The 17327-nt window shown below is 36.5% G+C and overlaps 2 protein-coding genes and 1 long non-coding RNA gene across 5 annotated transcripts; all 3 read left to right on the top strand.

The window, feature by feature from the left end:
- LOC116021903 (DNA-directed RNA polymerases IV and V subunit 4-like) lies at positions 1 to 3123 on the top strand. Of its 3 annotated transcripts, none has more exons than XM_031262425.1 (11): positions 1 to 126; positions 365 to 413; positions 762 to 827; positions 919 to 978; positions 1059 to 1139; positions 1613 to 1724; positions 2098 to 2175; positions 2270 to 2303; positions 2380 to 2448; positions 2638 to 2736; positions 2832 to 3123. In XM_031262425.1, exons 2-10 carry the CDS (start codon positions 374 to 376, stop codon positions 2710 to 2712), a joined length of 615 nt encoding a protein of 204 aa, XP_031118285.1. In that variant the 5' UTR covers positions 1 to 126; positions 365 to 373; the 3' UTR covers positions 2713 to 2736; positions 2832 to 3123. The 3 variants fall into 3 exon arrangements, with proteins under 3 accessions (XP_031118285.1, XP_031118286.1, XP_031118284.1); XM_031262426.1 differs by having other exon boundaries at positions 357 to 413; positions 2857 to 3123; XM_031262424.1 differs by having other exon boundaries at positions 357 to 413.
- Positions 3124 to 5707: 2584 nt separating this feature from the next.
- On the top strand, positions 5708 to 7047 carry LOC116021951. Its single transcript, XR_004099101.1, has 2 exons — positions 5708 to 6096; positions 6778 to 7047. It is a non-coding gene; the product is annotated as an uncharacterized LOC116021951 (long non-coding RNA).
- Positions 7048 to 12305: 5258 nt separating this feature from the next.
- LOC116023802 (subtilisin-like protease SBT5.4) lies at positions 12306 to 17184 on the top strand. The gene is made up of 11 exons (XM_031264819.1): positions 12306 to 12392; positions 12668 to 12777; positions 12844 to 12941; positions 13077 to 13244; positions 13388 to 13499; positions 13991 to 14531; positions 15160 to 15254; positions 15342 to 15587; positions 15689 to 15803; positions 16348 to 16561; positions 16646 to 17184. Exons 1-11 carry the CDS (start codon positions 12306 to 12308, stop codon positions 17182 to 17184), a joined length of 2325 nt encoding a protein of 774 aa, XP_031120679.1.
- Positions 17185 to 17327: the final 143 nt, after the last annotated feature.

Here is a 17327-nt window from a genome sequence, read left to right as displayed (position 1 = left end):
CTACGATTCTACCCAAGGCGAGTGTCTTCGTTCTCAGCTTTGATTTTAGGGTTTCACAATCTCCGGCCTTCTTACATTTCCCCATTGCAGCAGCTCATCACTCTTCACTGATCTTCACTTCTTCAGGTAATTTTTATTATTTACTACTCCAAGATGAATATGAAATCGTTCAATTCTCTCCAACTTGTAAAATTGTGCGGGTGAAAATGGGTTCCTTTTGTTCTTTCTTGTTTCTTTCTTGTTCCTTATAATTAATTACATTGCATACATACCTCCTCCTACTTTTCCTTTGACTTCTAATAATAAAGGCAAAAAAAATTAAAGATTTATGTTAACATTTTGGTTCTTTTGGTTAGTTTTTCAGACAGAGGCGATGTCAGAAATGGGTGGAAAATCTTCTCTCAAATCTCCTGGTAATGCAGCATTTTTTTGGGGCGATTGCTCCCTCAGTTTTTTGCAGTTACTATATGCTTTTCTGAGTGGTTTTTCATATATCTGTTATCCTTTCAAGTGTATGCATAGGTAAAGATGTTGATTGGTTTTGATGGTCATTGTTATTTTGTTCTGTTGGACCAATAGGTGTGTAGAAGCTTGGTTATCTGGTGCAGAAAACAATAGCTGAAAATATATTAATGTTATAATGCAGAATTTAAATTTATTTAATTAGTACCAAATGGTTTGCTTCTCTGTTCTTTGAATTTCAAGTCTTTGTGATTGTTTTATAACGGTCTTAAAATGCCTTTGATCTATATTGCATGTAGCATCCTCGAATGGAAAGGATGACAGCTCCGTGTCAAATAAAGGGAGGAAGGTTCAGTTTGATTCTGGTGATTAGATCTTTTTACTGTGATTTATAATACTTTTAGTGGTATTTATGGACTATGGTATTCAATGATACAATGTGACCATTACTTTTAGATTCACTGGATGGTAATTTATCAAAATCCAATGGGAAAGCTAGTGGATCAGTTGGCAAAGGTTAGACTTCCTTAAGCAATCCTTACTTTCAAAGGTTTTTGTTTTGCCTTTTCTTTATTTTTGATAATCTTTGCATGAAGGTGGAAAAGGAGGCAAGGGAAGCAGTGGCAAAGGTCAAACTTCAAAAGCACCTCTTCCCTTGGAGCTCAGAGTTGAGCAAGGTTTGCTCGCCTCTTTAGTTGAAAATGCTTCATTGGGTGTGTCGGATGCTATGAATGATAATGCTGCTTTACGCTATAGTCGCGCATGATGCTTTATGTTATTCTGCCTTAGACTTTGAACTAGTGGCTGAATGTTGAATCATCTCTGACCGGGTAGTTTTTTTGATGCTTGATCAGTCTTAGAATATTGAGATGGTATTGAGGTTAAGTGCAGTGGTAGTTTTAAGATTCTTAACTAAGTCTGAATTTTTTGTGTCTCATGTTTTGTGTTTGGTAAATAGAAAGTACATAAATGGCTATTCTGTAACATCAGGTTTCTCCATTCCTGTGTTCTGTTGTGCTCGTGTCCTGGAACTCTGGAAGTTGACTTCGGAAAGAATTGAAAGGATTCTGCTATAATGGATAGTTTGCAATTACTGTTTTTATTGTGTATCTGATCCCCTTATTCAAAATCTTTGTTGCTGTATATACAGAAATTTCAGAGAATACCAAGTGCCTGATGGATTGTGAAGCTGCTGAAATCTTGCAAGGCATCCATGACCAAATGACTATACTGTCTGAAGATCCAGCAATAAAACTTCCTACGTGGGTAGCATTTTTATGCCATTTGGTTACTTGTAATATGTCAAAGAAAGGATGCCTTAACCAGCTTGGTTGGTGTGAGTGGCCGTACACTCTCATTCCTTAAGAGAGGTCGGGAGTTCAAAAATCCCTCTCATATGGAAAAACCAATATGGCCAGCACTTTGCCCCTTATTTAGGCCGGCCTGGTGTGAACAAGGATTAGTCTGAGTATGGTACGGGCTCAAAGGTGTCTCCTATAGTTAGGGTCTACTCAGGACACCTTGTGGTCTAACCATAAAAGAAAGGATGCCTTTTGCTTATTCTTGGATTGTATGCAACATGGTATTATTGCTATTTACATGCCTAAGAAGGGTTTGAACTTTTTCTGCCTCTAGGTCATTTGACAAGGGATTGACGTATGCCATGAGGCATAAACTTTATGAGAACTATGAGACGGTCAAACAAGTTCTTAAGTATCCTTTCTTTTGTAAATGTAAAACAATATGTGGCACACGAACATTTTATTGCTATTGATCTTTAGAGCCATTTTTCCGTAACTGAGATCAGGCCATTGAAGGAGCATGGTGTTGCTGATAGTGAGGTATCAAATTTTGACTTGTTAATGCTCGATACTCCGTGAGCTTTGCAATTGCTTACTTTCGTTTTTGGGCTTGCAGATGTGCATGATTGGCAACTTTCACCCCGAATCTACTGACGAAGTCTTTGCACTTGTCCCATCTTTGAAGGTAAAGCACATATGGCCTCTCTCATTGAAAAGTAATGACTCGCTTTATCTTTGAAATGGTATATAGACATATACTAAATTGCAATAACACACTAGTGTCTCGAGTGTGGTCTTGGTTTATGTACAAATATCAGAAAATGGCATAAGATTTTGTTTTAAGTTGGTAATTGTTATGTTCTATTTTGGTTAGGGCAAGAAAAATAAGCTACAAGAGCCTCTAAAAAATGTCTTGGAGGAATTGGCAAAGCTTAAGAGCTCTTCATAAAGCCATTGAAGCAGGCGTGCAAAGGTGATGCGTGCTTGTACATTCTTTAGTATTTTGACCATTCATAAAGAATTAAGGAATCTTTGTTTGCGATAAGTTTAACATGCTAATTGTCACAGTTCTCCATGCTGCTGATATTAACAGTTGTCCCGTAGTCTCTGATAATGTGCTGGTACTGCTTGACATATGGAGCCATTGGTTGTTTGGTCTCCAGTTTTTTGCGAACAATTCTTGCAGACCATGCTTTTAAGCTGCAAACCTTTGATCTTCTCCTATTATGTAATGTTGATGTATATATCACATTGTGATATGGGTAACTTGTATAACTTGTAGCTGTATCGCTATTTAGCTCTATTCCCCCCACCCACCAAGTTTGATTTTCAAAATCCAAAAGTACTATGATTTGGCATAGATCTCACAAACTGTCCACTTGCAGTCTTGCACTATCCCTCTATATATATATATATATATATATATATATATATATATATATATATAACTCGGGGTGTGGTTGAGTGGAAGGACTCATCCAACCTTAACCAAACGTTAAGAGTTTTATCCTTAGCTTTGGGTATGGAGCAGCTTTTTTAGGGTTTTGAAGTGTATTTTAAACATTGTATTGTGCATATTTAGGGTGAGTTTGGTTCGAACATATGAATTGGAAAGGAATCAAATACTTGTAATTGAAAATTGGAATGGGTTTTGGTAAAAGTATTTTACATGTTTGGTAGTAGGATAGAATTAGAATGAGGGTTATGTATGACTCTATAAGGCTATAATTAGAATAAATATTTTAAAAATACAAAAAAAAAAAAAAAAGAAGAAGAAAAAGAAGAAGAAAAGCAATTTATCTTAAGAGGGGCGATGAAGTGAGTAGGCAATGCAATGAGAAAGTTGATGAAGTTAGGAGAGATCAGTGAGGAAGTGACAAAACACGGAGGTGATGAAATGAGGAGAATAGAATGATACCTTATTTGAATTATGTAATGGGTTTTGTAATTGTAGAAGTAAAAATATCTTATATTGTGTTTTAAAAAGTTGTCAACTAAACAATATGTATGTTCATTTTTATTTCTTGTGTCTAACCTCATTAAAGTATACTCTTAGATTATTTAAAGTTTACTTTTTGAATTGTACTTTTATATATTAGATTTTTTAAAGTTTACTTTTTGAATTGTATTTTTATATATCATAGAGTGCACGTTACTATGTTAGTACTTGAGCACTAGTGTGTGTGGGTGGGGGGAAGTGTTCCCGTGCGAAGACAAGTTACCGTATTGTAGTGCGGTTAACACACAAAGGACGCACCTTAAATGTAGAAATGACGCACTTAACCTTAAGCATTGAAAATGCGCACTTTAAGTACACAAAACACACTTTAATCACACAAACAAAACATCTTAAGAAGGAAAATCACGTACCTTAAGTGTCACAATTGAACCACCTTAAGTACAAAAATCACGCACTTTAAAAAGAAAAACAACACACCTAAAGAAGGAAAAATCACGCACTTAAAGTTTTAGGTAGACGCACCTTAAGTTTCAACAACTAACGCACCTTAGCACACAAAACACACACCTAAAGAAGAAAAAGCACGCATCTAGAGCTTTAGGCCGACGCACTTAAATTTCAACAACTAACGCATCTTAAGCTCAAAATCATGCACCTTAAGCACAAAAAACATGCAACTTAAAAAAGAAAAACACGCACCTTAAGTTTGATATATATGAAAAATGACCAAATTGTCACTGTGCTTTTTTTAAACGTTGTTAATCTTGAACATTGATTTTGACAAGATCAATGTCTCTCCGCCTCTCATTGCATAATCGCACCCGACATATATATATATATATATATATATATATATATATATAGAGAGAGAGAGAGAGAGAGAGAGAGAGAGAGAGAGAGAGGATAAGACTTGTATGACTACCATCCAATGTGTCTCTTGTTTAAGCATATCTTGTGAATGTGGGGCATATAAGATGGTCCAATATAAATCATCTTCGTTTGGCAACTTGGGATCAAAATGTTTGTAAAAGCATATGGGAGAATGCGTATTTAGGTATTATCTAGTGAAGGATAGTTTCATTCAAACGAGGCATATTGTGGTTCCTTTATTTGGATCACTATAGTGAATGTAAAAAGGAATATGTACCTATAATGTGAATCGTAATAACAATTGTTGAGGACTTACGATTCCAATTAATGGAATGAAGTGTCCCAATTTTTTGCTATGGTAACATTTAACATCACTTACACCCTTTGTTTTGTGAAGCTTTAATCAAACATTGTTGTACCACATTTGAGAGCATTTTGAATTAAAATGTGTTGGGTGGGGCAGTGAAGGCCTAAGTCCAACAGTAGTTAAGGTGCCGAAAGTTGTTGGGCAGAGGCGGATGGACTAAGTTAAGGACTTTACCTCTCGAAAATATGGCGATACTGTATATAAGGAAATAAAGTTGCGCTTTCGTTATAAGCTATAACTTTTGGTTATAGACTACAGACTCGGAGGACGTGGAAGGGGAGGAGCCATTGTTTAGGGAATGCAAAAGGTTGGTTAAGGAATTGGGAAGTGTTAGATTCACCCATGTTCTTAGAGAAGACAACAAATGTGCTGAGTGGATGGTTGGCTAACTTAGGCTAAAACGAGAGATGGGAGACCACGATCCTAGGGGATCCCCGGTCCCCCGGATCACATAAAATATCTAGCCGATGCGGGTGAAGCTATGACTGGGAGAATTTCGTAGGCAGGACCTTACTCCTGCTGTTGACACACCAAAAATATGAATTATAACTTTTGGCATAATAATAAATGTTTAATTCTAACAAGATGAAAATGAAAATTTACAAGTGGAGAAGTAGATGTAGAAAAAAGATGTGCAAAATGTACATCTATCTCAAATGCATCCATAGTATTTCTCACAAAAGACAAACATGATGATGATGATACAAAAAGATGGCCCTGCCGCAGCTATTATTGATCCATCAAGAAAGAAGTTCAAAGCACATCAGTCAACAAAGGCAGGCAGTGGGTTACACTTCCCACACCCCAATCACTGAACTCAAGGAGATCAAACACATATCACGCCAAATTCCCAAAACCACTTTTATCATTACGCATTTTTGGTGTTAAAATGCAATAATTTTTTATATCCAACTTGTTGATACATTGCATCCAACTTCTACTATAAATACTTGATCAATCGCCATGCAGAAACTCACCCAGATCAGAGCATAACACAATGGCAGTAGTCTTTAACAAGCAAAGTAGCATCTCTGTGATAGCACTAATGGCGCTGGTGTTTGTAGCAGTACTATGTTTGACTATTGCCTGTGCTGATGCAGCTAGGTTGCCCCATGACCCCACGGTTTTTCCTCAAGGTGATAAATTATGTTCTATTTTATAGTATTTTTTTTAGTGACCATCGGCCTACAACATCTATTTCAAGTGTGCAATTCGGTAAAGGATCACATGGAGTTGAACTAGTCTAGATAGTTCATAGCTGATCAGTTCAAATCAAGAAGATTAATATGATGCTTTTTTTTGTGAGTAAAACTTGTAATCTTGTGGTTACCAAATCAACAACTTGACCAACTTTGTTAGGGCGGTCCCTAGTTTTTTTTTTTTTTTTTTTACATATGAGGAAAACCCACATCCAATTATCTGAGAGTGTATATTAGGTAAACTCCAGGCACTAAGTCAACTTAGTTGGGATGTCCCAATATTATTATGGTTTTTTTAGTGACAAAAGAAACACACAATCACTATTCGAGGTATGGACTAGGTAAAACTATCTGTTTGAAGTCGATAGCCTGACCAACTTGGTTGGAGTTGTCTTAGTATTATTATGATTTTTTGAGCGACCAGGAAAACCATGCACAATTACTATTTGAGGGTGTGCATTGAGTAAACTCTGCAGACTCTAAGTTGACAGCCTGATCAACTTGGCTGAGGTTATTGTATTATGCTGGTTAATGTCAAAGATTATTGTTTTTGTTTAATTGGCTCTATTTTTGCACCCTTTTTGTTCTAAAAATATTGATAATAATTGTGGTTTGAAGCTGGGTGTCGCTGCTGTGATTTCATATGGAAGCCAATGATCCACTGCGGACGAGTGTGTTGCGAAGATGGATGCTGCGGATGATGATCGATCGATCCATTTCAAGTTTCTTACATCAATCCTATATTGTTATCAACTTTATTTTACTTCCTAATAAATAATTGTCGTATCAATTTTATTTTACTTCATAATAAATAAATAATTATCAAATGTTATTGTTGAATTGAGTATCGAATTTATTCTAATTAATGTGAACTTAAATAATTGTCAATTTTATTTTCCTTTCTAATAATAAATAATGAATGTTATTGTTAGTTGGTACTATTAGGACTCTATATTCTAGAATTTATTCTTCTTCTCCCTATATTATTATAAATATTACCATTTATAATTTCATTGGAACTCTTTGTATCCTTATAAATACATCTCTTCATCATGTACTTTAGATCATCATGGATTAACCGATAATAAGATTATTTCCATATAGTTCTCATTGTAGACCAAACAATCCATGGCTACCGCGTCGCGTCGCCGTCGCCCAAAGATACTTTTTATCCAACCATAGCCCCAATAAATAGCAAGTTTGATCTTCTTGTACTGGCTGGCAAAATTGCAGGAGTAGCAAGTTTTTTAAGGAAATAAAAATAGTATTTCATAGGTAATGGAATAGAATGCCAATGTGGTCTAGTGGCATTTGGTTGCACCCCATGTGGAAGGGGGTGGGTTCGAGCCTCAGTAGAGGCGTTGCTGTCTCTTTGTGCTAGGTTGAGAAAATAGTTTATGAATAGATACTACATCCTAACAAAGGAATAGAATATAATTTCATTTGAACCAAACACACCACAATGGAAAGAGGCAATCAAAATTACCAATTCAATTTTCCTTCTTCCCAACCATCTACACAAAATTTTGGTTACACACTAAATTTGCATTTATCCCACTAGTCCAAAATTCTCAAATTCCACCCAATTTTTAATTTGAACTTATTTTTCAAAATTCTCAAATTGCACAAGCTTCACAATTTTATACCATTTTAACCGCTTTAAGCAATTAATATTTTAATTTTCTAATTATCTCTTCAATTAGGTGTAGGTATGTTTATATTAAATAATTAAAACATAGTTGAGTAAAATGGTAGGTCTATAAAAAAAACTTTGAAAAAATCTAAAACTAAAGGGGAAAATGACTTTTGAGAATGAGTGAGATAATTAATGATGAGGTGAATGCTTGGGTCCACAAAAAATTTAGAGTAAAAACTACACTAATGAGGTTGCTAAGAGTAACCACATCTGTTTTAGATTTTATTAGGTTTTTTTTTTGTTAGAGAAAGAAGAGGCCAGGGAAGAAGAAAAAAAAAAAAAAAAGAAAAAAAAAAAGAAAAAAAAAAAAAAAAAAAAAAAAAAGAAAAAAAAAAAGAGAAAAGAACATAAAAAAAAAAAAAAGAAAACAAAAGCTGACATCTCAAAAAAAAAAAAGTACAGGCCTACCAACTAGAGCGTGGACTACACGTGCTCAGCTGGGCGCTGATGTGCGCGAAACACGTTGATAAGTGCAAAAGATACCACTTTTATAAGGTTATTTGTGGATCGTTTAGTATACAAGTTAAGGCTTTTATGAATGGTTTAGTCTTAAATTGCCTTAAAATGCTTTATATTGTCTTAGTACCCCGCTCTACACTTTGTTAATTGTTTTGTAGGTAAAAAGAAGTGCAAAAAGGTGGAAAATGGCAATATTTCGGAGAAGGACTTACAAACCGAAGTTCGAAGGAAAAATAGGCCTTGGACGCGCCTTGGACGCGCAGTGGACGCGCGTCCAGCGTGCGTCCAGCCCGCTTCCAACGTCCCAAAACAGCAGAAACAGAGCAGAATCAGAGAGCTCTCTGATGGACGCCTGGGTGTCCACCCCGCGTCCATCAGAGGCCGAACCAAAGTTCAGAGAGCGTGAAATCGGACGCCCGCGTCCACCCCGCGTCCAAACGCAAGCCGAAGCAGCAAGCACGCTGGACGCGTAGTGGACGCGCGTCCAGCCGTGCGTCCATCGCGAAGTTGGGCGGTTTTTGCAAGTTTAAAAGGAGAATTGAGCTAATTTTCAGAGGACTGAGACTTAGATCCCTCATTCCACACCTTAGAATATTTCTTTCTCTAGGATTAGCCTAAAGAGATCTCTCCCAATTCACTCCACATTGCAATTCTTAGGTTTAGATTAGAATTAGAGGAGAATTTTCCATTGTTGCAAGATTGTGATCTACATTCAAGTTCAAGTTCAAAGTTCAATTCCTAGCTAAGTCTTCCTTTTAATTTCTTGTCATTACTTTTTCCTTTTGCTATTTCAATTCCAAGTATGATTAGATAGATCTTTGTGGATTTGGATTGAGCAATTTTGTATGGATGTTCTTGAGCTTTGATTTGATCAATTAGGTTTTGCAATTGCTTGATTGATGAGTTGATTGTGGATTGGGATGGATGTCTTGACTCTATGCCAATTAGGATCCGATTGCACTAGAGGAGTAGGATAGGAATACTCACCTACGAGAGTAGGGAGTAGATCTAGCCCTCACCATCCACATTTCCCTCTCACCTTTGAGAAAAGGGAGAGTGGAAGACAAGAGGCACATAACGTGTTTGTCAAAATGCCTTTTCTAGCCTAGTGATCACAAGGATGACATTACGGTCTAAGAAGTGAGTCCATTGACCACGAGAGTGGCGGTGGTGTTGGTGACCTTGTCTCATTTTCATAATCTAAGTGTTGCTAGCCTAATATCTTAGGAAATCAAGGATACCTATATGAGTTGCAAGGTCCAAATCCTCCTTTCCAATTGATTATTTCAAACGTTTTGTTCCTTATTTTCATTATGTTTCGTGCACATTCCTTACTATGCCAATTGATTGTTTCAAACGTTTTGTTCCTTATTTTCATTATGTTTCGTGCACATTCCTTACTATGCTTGGGTTAGCTTTCAAACACTAACACTCTTGTGCTTAATCCCCTTACCGCTCAAATTCCCTCCTTGCCGTCCTTTTTTCATTATGTTTTTGTGCTTAATCCCCTTACTATGCTTGGGTTAGCTTTCAAACACTAAACACTCTTGTGCTTAATCCCCTTACCGCTCAAATTCCCAACTACAATTCATCAAATGGCGCCGTTGCCGGGGATCGAACCTAGGTCACCCGCGTGACAGGCGGGAATACTCACCACTATACTACAACGACTCCGCCCCCCGATACACGTGTAAAAAACATGGTTGAAAAAATCGTTAGGCGGCGTTCCTCGAACACTCGGGGGTGCCTAGGCAGCGGTTATTCGGCGCTTAGAAGCTTGTGTATTTTTATTTTTTAAAAATTTGTTTAAAATTTTTTAAGACTTGATAATTATAAATTATTTAATACTTTACTAGTTTTGAGAAAAATTTATTACTTTAATAGTTAATACTAAAATATTAAATATTAACCTAAAAACATTTTAATTTTGAACAATAATTTGGATTATTTCGCTCAAAAAGATGTCATTTTGAGTGAAATAGCCCATTTTAAAAAGAAGAGAACAATAGGTAATCGGCTGACTAGGCGGTCTAGCCGAATAGCCGCCTAGACCACCGATTTTGGTGATACTAGTAAAGAGAAAGTATTTTCTCCCTTACTCCCTCCAATGGGACCCATAAAAAACATGTTATTGCAGGAGAAAAAACCACCATAAAAATCATGCTCCACATCAAAAGAAAAAAAAAAAAAACCATCTTCAAATTTTTAATATGACAACAGCCATTAAAAAAAAAAATCATTGGTGTGGTTGCCCTAAGAGCATAAACAATTGTGGATTTTAGGTGATTTTTGCAGTCCAACATTTGGTGGGAAGGTTTTTTAACAAATGGAGAACAAGATTTTTGGTGGGTTTTTAATTTATTACTGCAAGTATTGATTTTTAGTGGGTGCACCAAGGGAGAGAAAAGAGAATAACAAAGCAAACAATTGCACCAGTAGGCGCGTGTTATGTTGGGCGCTTAATATTAACCTTAATCTTTTTTACATTTTATTATTTGTTAGATCTATTTTTTTCCTTTTCCTTTTTCTCTATTTTTTCTCTCCTTCCTCTCTCTCCTAGTTGACACCTCAAAAACCTTAAAAAAAATTTATAGCGGATGATGTTTCTCTAAACAACATCAAAATGTTTTGAATTTGAAAATTTTCTCTCCCATGATGAAGCAAAATTTTCATCACAGTTATGACTTAGCTTGGATGTAATTATCATAACGATAGCATGCATCTATTAAATAGGAATGATAGCAACAGGTTTTTGACTTGGCACAGATGACCTTACATAATAAGTATCCCCACAAAATATAAAATCTGAATCTTCATGAAAAGGACTGCATAAATAATTGGGTAAAACCACAAATAAATTGCTGTTTGAATTTAATTGAATTTGAAAAGGGAGCCCAACATACCTGAATAACTATAAATGCTCTGTCTAGCTAGTGTCTACCACTGATTTTGAAAAATAAAATAATCTAACTAACGGAGGACCAGTCCGACTTAGATTTCAATAGTCAGAGGATCATATTAGATGCAATTAAATGACAAGGAACCAATTTTAGAAAATGTAATAGTCAAATAACCATTTGAGAATTTCCTCTTTTAAAAGATCTTTACATATGTAGAACATTTTAGGCCATTATCAACCCGGCCTTGTAAAATATGTTGTAAACCAAATCTCTATCATGTCAATATGTTGTAAACGAAATCTCTATCATGTCAATATGTTGTAAACCAAATCTTCTACAATATATTAAGCAAATAATGTCTGTTTACTTGTGAGGTGGGAATACATATAAATGTTAAATACGTGTAGTTCGAATGTTCGATGAAAACTAACCAATAAGAATACTGTTAAATAAACTAAGCATTTGAAAGGTAATAATCATAATGCTTACCATTCATAATATATTTTTTTTAAGTAATAAGAGTGTTTAAAAACCGCCAGTCTTTTGTTTAAGAAAGGTTGCAGTTTCTTATTAGTTGATTTATAATTTTGTCATTGCACATTTTTTAACCAAACACCACCATTTTTTTTAAAGGGTGTCGAAAAGTCTAATTTATTTGCTCAATTTTAATTTGTACTAGTGTTGCATGATAAGGTATTTTACAAAGAATATCATGAGAGTTTAATGGACAATGAGACTATATTTGATAAGTCTTTAAATGACAATAAAACTACTATATTTAATCTTGAAAGTCTTTAATGGACAATAGAACTATATTTGATCTGACCACCTATTTTGATGTTGTGTCATGTTTAAATGTCTAGACTTGACTAGACTTCTAATTTCTTTACTCTTTATTTTGATTTAAAATTAGAATTACAATATAACTCTTCAATACTGTCCCTAATCAAATGATCTCCTAAATACATGCAACTTCTTCAACAAATACAAGACTTATTCAAACACTCTATATATATCCGAATCAGTCCAAGAAGAGACTAGCAATTCTTATATATTTTATTATTACTAAGAAAAACACAGGATTTGACAACATGTTAATCGCCAAGGTTTCAAGTTTTTTGCTGCTCTTCTTGGTTGTTTTGTGTGTCTTACAATCACCTGCTTTAGCAGACAAAAAGGTATTATAGATCGGATTTATACACTTTATTTATGTAATTCTTTAAATTATGAAGTTATATGAAATGAAGTAATAGATGTTGGGTGTTGACCGGACTAGAGGGTCAGCCAAACTGTATTCTGTCCAGGAAATAAGCATAGTGCTGCGTTGAGATTCAGCAATGGAATCTACTGCAAATAATTCTCTCAAATTTAATAATAACAAATAGATTTTTTTAATTAATTAAATTCTTTGTTTTTATTTATTTATTTATTTATTGGATATGTTCACATGTAGTCATACATAGTGTACTTGGGAGAACACTCGCATGGTCCGGACGTAACTTCTGCAGATCTTCGTCGAGTCACTGATTCTCATTATGAGTTTCTTGGCTCATTCTTGGGAAGGTATTTTTTATTAATTTTTTTAATAAAAATTCTGTATTTAATAAATTTTGAGTTTATTTAATTCAGTGTGGACAAGGCTAAGGATGCCATGATCTACTCGTACAAAAGACACATCAACGGCTTCGCAGCCCTCCTCGAAGAGCATGAAGCCGCAGAGATCACAAGTATATACAAACATTTATTAACTTATATTATTATTTATTTTTATAATTTTGTTATATTTTTATTATTTCTAAAAAAAATTTCGGAGAAAATTATGTGTGCATTAATTAATTAAGGTTGTGTTGATGGGTATTTAGAGCATCCGGAGGTGTTGTCACTTTTCTTGGATAAAAGTAGAAAGCTTCACACTACTCATTCATGGGAGTTTATGAATTTGGAGAAGAGTGGTGGTGAGGTTCCTTCAAATTCTATTTGGAACAAGGCTCGGTTTGGCAGAGATGTTATTATTGCAAATCTTGATACAGGTAATCCTGCATGAAAAACACATTTCTTTGGAAATTTATATGTTTATTAGAATGTTTTTTTTTATTATTATTTGGTGTGATAATTAAATAAAGTAAGATTTGGAGATTAATTACTTACAATTCTCTTTGGCCATATTGCATAGGTGTTTGGCCTGAGTCCCAGAGCTTCAATGACAATGGTTTTGGTCCTGTTCCTAAAAAGTGGAAAGGTTTATGTCAAAACGAAACTAGTCCTACCGGGGTACGCTGTAATAGGTATGTTTTCGGGCTTTCTTATAGTAGTACTATACAGTCTTGCTGTGACCTCAAACCCTAACTTTTTTCTTTTAATAGAGATCTCAAAATGTGGTTAGGTATGTTTTCAGGTTTTCTTATAGTAGCCCTGCTACGGCCTTTAACCCTAACATTTTTAATGTGGTTCCCACCTTGTGGTTAGGAATTGGAGGTCGTTTCTTTGTTGAGTGACATTTTATTCTGCTTTTAGGTTTTGGACTCTGGTTTATCTGATTTAATGAAGTAAATCCTTATTCTTAAACTTAGAGGCGGCCCCCGAAATGTGTTTTGACATCTTAGAGGTCTTATTAAAAAATAGTCAATAAAAAAAATTGGATAAGAATTTTGGGAGCTTAGAATTAGTTTACGGGGAAATCTAATGTATAAAAAAATAAAAAAAATCTTTAATTATGTTAAATTAATCTTTAATTATGTTAAATTTTTAATTTGATGTTTGTTTATTAATTTTGTAGGAAGTTGATTGGAGCAAAGTACTTTAACAAAGGCTATCTCTCAAGTGATGAAGGCAATAACCTCAGCCCCCACATGCATACCCCCCGAGACTACGAGGGCCATGGGACCCACACCCTCTCCACGCTGGGCGGGAGCTTTGTGCCCGGAGCGAGTATATCCGGCGCCGGAAACGGCACCGCGAAAGGCGGCTCTCCGGGCGCTCGGGTGGCGGCGTACAAAATATGTTGGCCCACCACAAAGGACGGCGGCTGTTACGACTCCGATGTTATGAAAGCCATCGACGCCGCCATCCACGACGGCGTGGACGTCATCTCGATGTCGCTCGGCGGCGATCCGGCGGACTACTTCAACGACGGCATTGCAATTGGCGCGTTCCACGCCGTGAGGAAAGGCATCGCCGTCGTCTGCTCCGCCGGAAATAGTGGACCCTATCCCGGGACGGTGACGAATGTGGCGCCGTGGATTATTACCGTCGGTGCTAGCACCCTCGACCGTGAGTTCCAATCCAATGTTAAACTTCAAAATGGCCAATGCATCAAGGTACTTCAACTCATTCTTAGAAAACATCACTTTTGATTCCTAAAATGTTTTAAGTCTTAAAAACAGACTGTTAATTGCCTATTAAGTTACAATTTTAATCTCCAGTATTATATATAATTACCAAACTCTGATCACTAAACTACGACTAAATTTCTAAAAATAAACAATTCAAGGGTCAAAAATGTCATTTTCTTCAAGTTTTCCAATCCAATTCATATTCTCATTTCATGAATTGTTTTACTTTTGAAAATTTAATCTTTTACTTTTGAAAATTTAGTCGTATTAGTTGATTTAAATATTTAATTAGTTATTTAATTATCTATTTAGTTATTTAATTATCTATTATGTTACACTCTCAGTCCAACTCTATTTTTATGAGGCTATTTTTTTTTTTTTTGCTATTTTTGTTATTTAAAATCGACATTTATGGTTAATGTTATATTCTCTCAATGTGATACCAATTTTAATCCCAATTTTAATCGTGAAAATTAATTCTAACTTACCAAGACCAAATTTCTAAAAGTAAACAATTCATGTCCTAAAAGTGTTGTTTTCACTTCATTTTTCCAATCCAATTCATAGTGTCAGCTCTATCCAACCCAATATTTTGGTATGATGATGATGTCAGGGAACAAGCATGTCACCAGCACTGCCGGACCAAAAAATGTACCCACTCATCAATTCTGCAGACGCTAAAGCTTCAAATGCATCTGCACAAAACGCGTAAGAAACAACAACATTGGAAGAATTCATGTTTGTTCTTTTTCTAACATATGCATGCGAGTTTATGAATGAAACGAATGAATGCAGGACACTATGCATGGCCGGAGCCATTGATCCGAAGAAGGTGAAGGGGAAGATATTGGTGTGTCAACGAGGAATAAGCGCCCGTGTCGAGAAAGGGCATGTGGCCGCCACGGCTGGCGCTGCCGGAATGATCCTCTGCAACGACGAGGCTAGCGCCAACGAAATCATTGCCGATGCTCACGTCCTGCCTGCCACGCAAATCACTTACAACGACGGCCTTAAACTCTACAAGTATCTTGAGAATTCTACGTACGTACTAAAAGTCTAAAAAAAGATAGTTATTGAAAATTGGAGCAGTTGCTAGTTGGCTAGGGTTAATGTCTTACGGTTTTGGTTGTGGCATACTGCAGGGAGCCGCAAGGGTATATTACGCCTCCTAAGGCAGTGTTGCAGACCAAGCCAGCACCTGTCATGGCTGCTTTCTCATCAAGAGGTCCAAATAAAGTTACCCCAGAGATTCTCAAGGTGGGTAATCCATCTATGGCTAATGTTTTATTCTATACACATGCATGCATTCATTCATTATTCATTTCAAATTCGGGTAATTTGATTTTTCTAGATGACGAGGGAAATATGCGGTGTCAGTTTACACCTATTAGCGCAGCAACTTAGTGCCACCTATATATATATTATTAGTGAATCAACTGTCCGTCGTCTGCACCTATATATTAGCCCATCGACTATCACCTATATATTAGTCCATCGACTATCACCTATATATTAGCGCATCGACTATCAGTCTGCGTGCACCTATATATTAGCGCATCGACTATCAGTCTGCGTGCACCTATATATTAGCGCATCGACTGTCTGCCTGTAATTTTGTGATTATTAAGTCAATAGCTTGATAAATTTGGCTGAGATAACAATTTATTAAATGTGGAGTTACACTTGTATGTGAGGATCAAAATATGTGTGATGGTTTATCTGTAATTGTGTGATTATTAAATTAATAACTTGATCAATTTGGCTGAGATTGATTATGATAGTTTGACTCTGTGTTTTATAGCCTGATGTGACTGCACCGGGAGTGAATATTATAGCTGCATATTCTCAAGGAACAAGCCCCACCGGTCTCCCATTCGACCACCGGACCTTCCCTTTCAATGTCGATTCCGGCACCTCCATGTCTTGCCCTCATGTCAGCGGCATCGTCGGCCTCCTCCGCATCCTCCACCCTCACTGGAGCCCCGCCGCCCTTCGCTCCGCTCTCATCACTACAGGTACCATTTTTTTATTATACATTAAGTTTCTCAACTTACACCAGCCACGAGCTCAATCTTAACCCCCAGAACCTCATTTTATAGCGGGAACGAAAGACAACACGGGCAACACAATTAGGGACGCCAACGACAAGGCAGCAACGCCATTCGCCTACGGGGCAGGCCACGTGCGGCCGAACCGGGCCGCGGATCCCGGGCTGGTCTACGACCTGAGCATAACCGACCACCTCAACTTCCTCTGCGCCAGCGGCTACAACGATTCCAGCATCAAGACATTTTCAGGGGGGAAACATCACTACAAATGTCCCGAAAACATCGATCTCTTGAGCTTCAATTACCCCTCCATCACCGTCCCGAATCTCTCCGGCCCTGTTACCGTCATCCGGACCGTCAAGAACGTCGGAAAACCAGCAACCTACGTGGCTGTCCTCCGTCAACCTCAGGGGATTTCCGTGTCTGTAGAACCTAAGGTCCTGGATTTCGAGAAAATAGGTGAAGAGAAGCGGTTTAAGGTTACTTTCGAGGCTAAAGAGGATGTTGAAGGGTATGTTTTTGGGGAGTTGATTTGGTCTGATGGAAGGCACCACGTTACAAGTCCTATAGCTGTTGCTGTTTCTTCATAAATCTCAACAGTATATGTAGGAATAGATAGATTTAATTAATTTAGAGATTTAGAGATTAATTAATTTAATGTTGTTGGAACTATAATTAGATTGGAATTAGTTAGCTTTTTTTTTTTTTTTTTTTTTTTTTTTTTAATGGCTTA

The sequence above is a fragment of the Ipomoea triloba genome, chromosome 6 (genome assembly GCF_003576645.1).
Source record: "Ipomoea triloba cultivar NCNSP0323 chromosome 6, ASM357664v1".
Taxonomy (NCBI): Eukaryota; Viridiplantae; Streptophyta; class Magnoliopsida; order Solanales; family Convolvulaceae; genus Ipomoea; species Ipomoea triloba.
Note: the sequence above shows the minus strand (reverse complement) of the source record. Positions and strands in the feature narration are given on the sequence as shown.

What these genes read in the sequence shown, in the direction of transcription:
- LOC116021903 (XM_031262425.1), top strand. Translation starts at nt 374, where the DNA reads ATGTCAGAAATGGGTGGAAAATCTTCTCTCAAATCTCCTG. An exon ending in ATCTTCTCTCAAATCTCCTG is followed by an intron (nt 414 to 761) that starts GTAATGCAGCAT and finishes TATTGCATGTAG; the next exon opens with CATCCTCGAATGGAAAGGAT. An exon ending in CACTTGTCCCATCTTTGAAG is followed by an intron (nt 2,449 to 2,637) that starts GTAAAGCACATA and finishes TATTTTGGTTAG; the next exon opens with GGCAAGAAAAATAAGCTACA.
- LOC116023802 (XM_031264819.1), top strand. Translation starts at nt 12,306, where the DNA reads ATGTTAATCGCCAAGGTTTCAAGTTTTTTGCTGCTCTTCTTGGTTGTT. An exon ending in TATTGCAAATCTTGATACAG is followed by an intron (nt 13,245 to 13,387) that starts GTAATCCTGCAT and finishes CATATTGCATAG; the next exon opens with GTGTTTGGCCTGAGTCCCAG. An exon ending in CTCCGCTCTCATCACTACAG is followed by an intron (nt 16,562 to 16,645) that starts GTACCATTTTTT and finishes CTCATTTTATAG; the next exon opens with CGGGAACGAAAGACAACACG.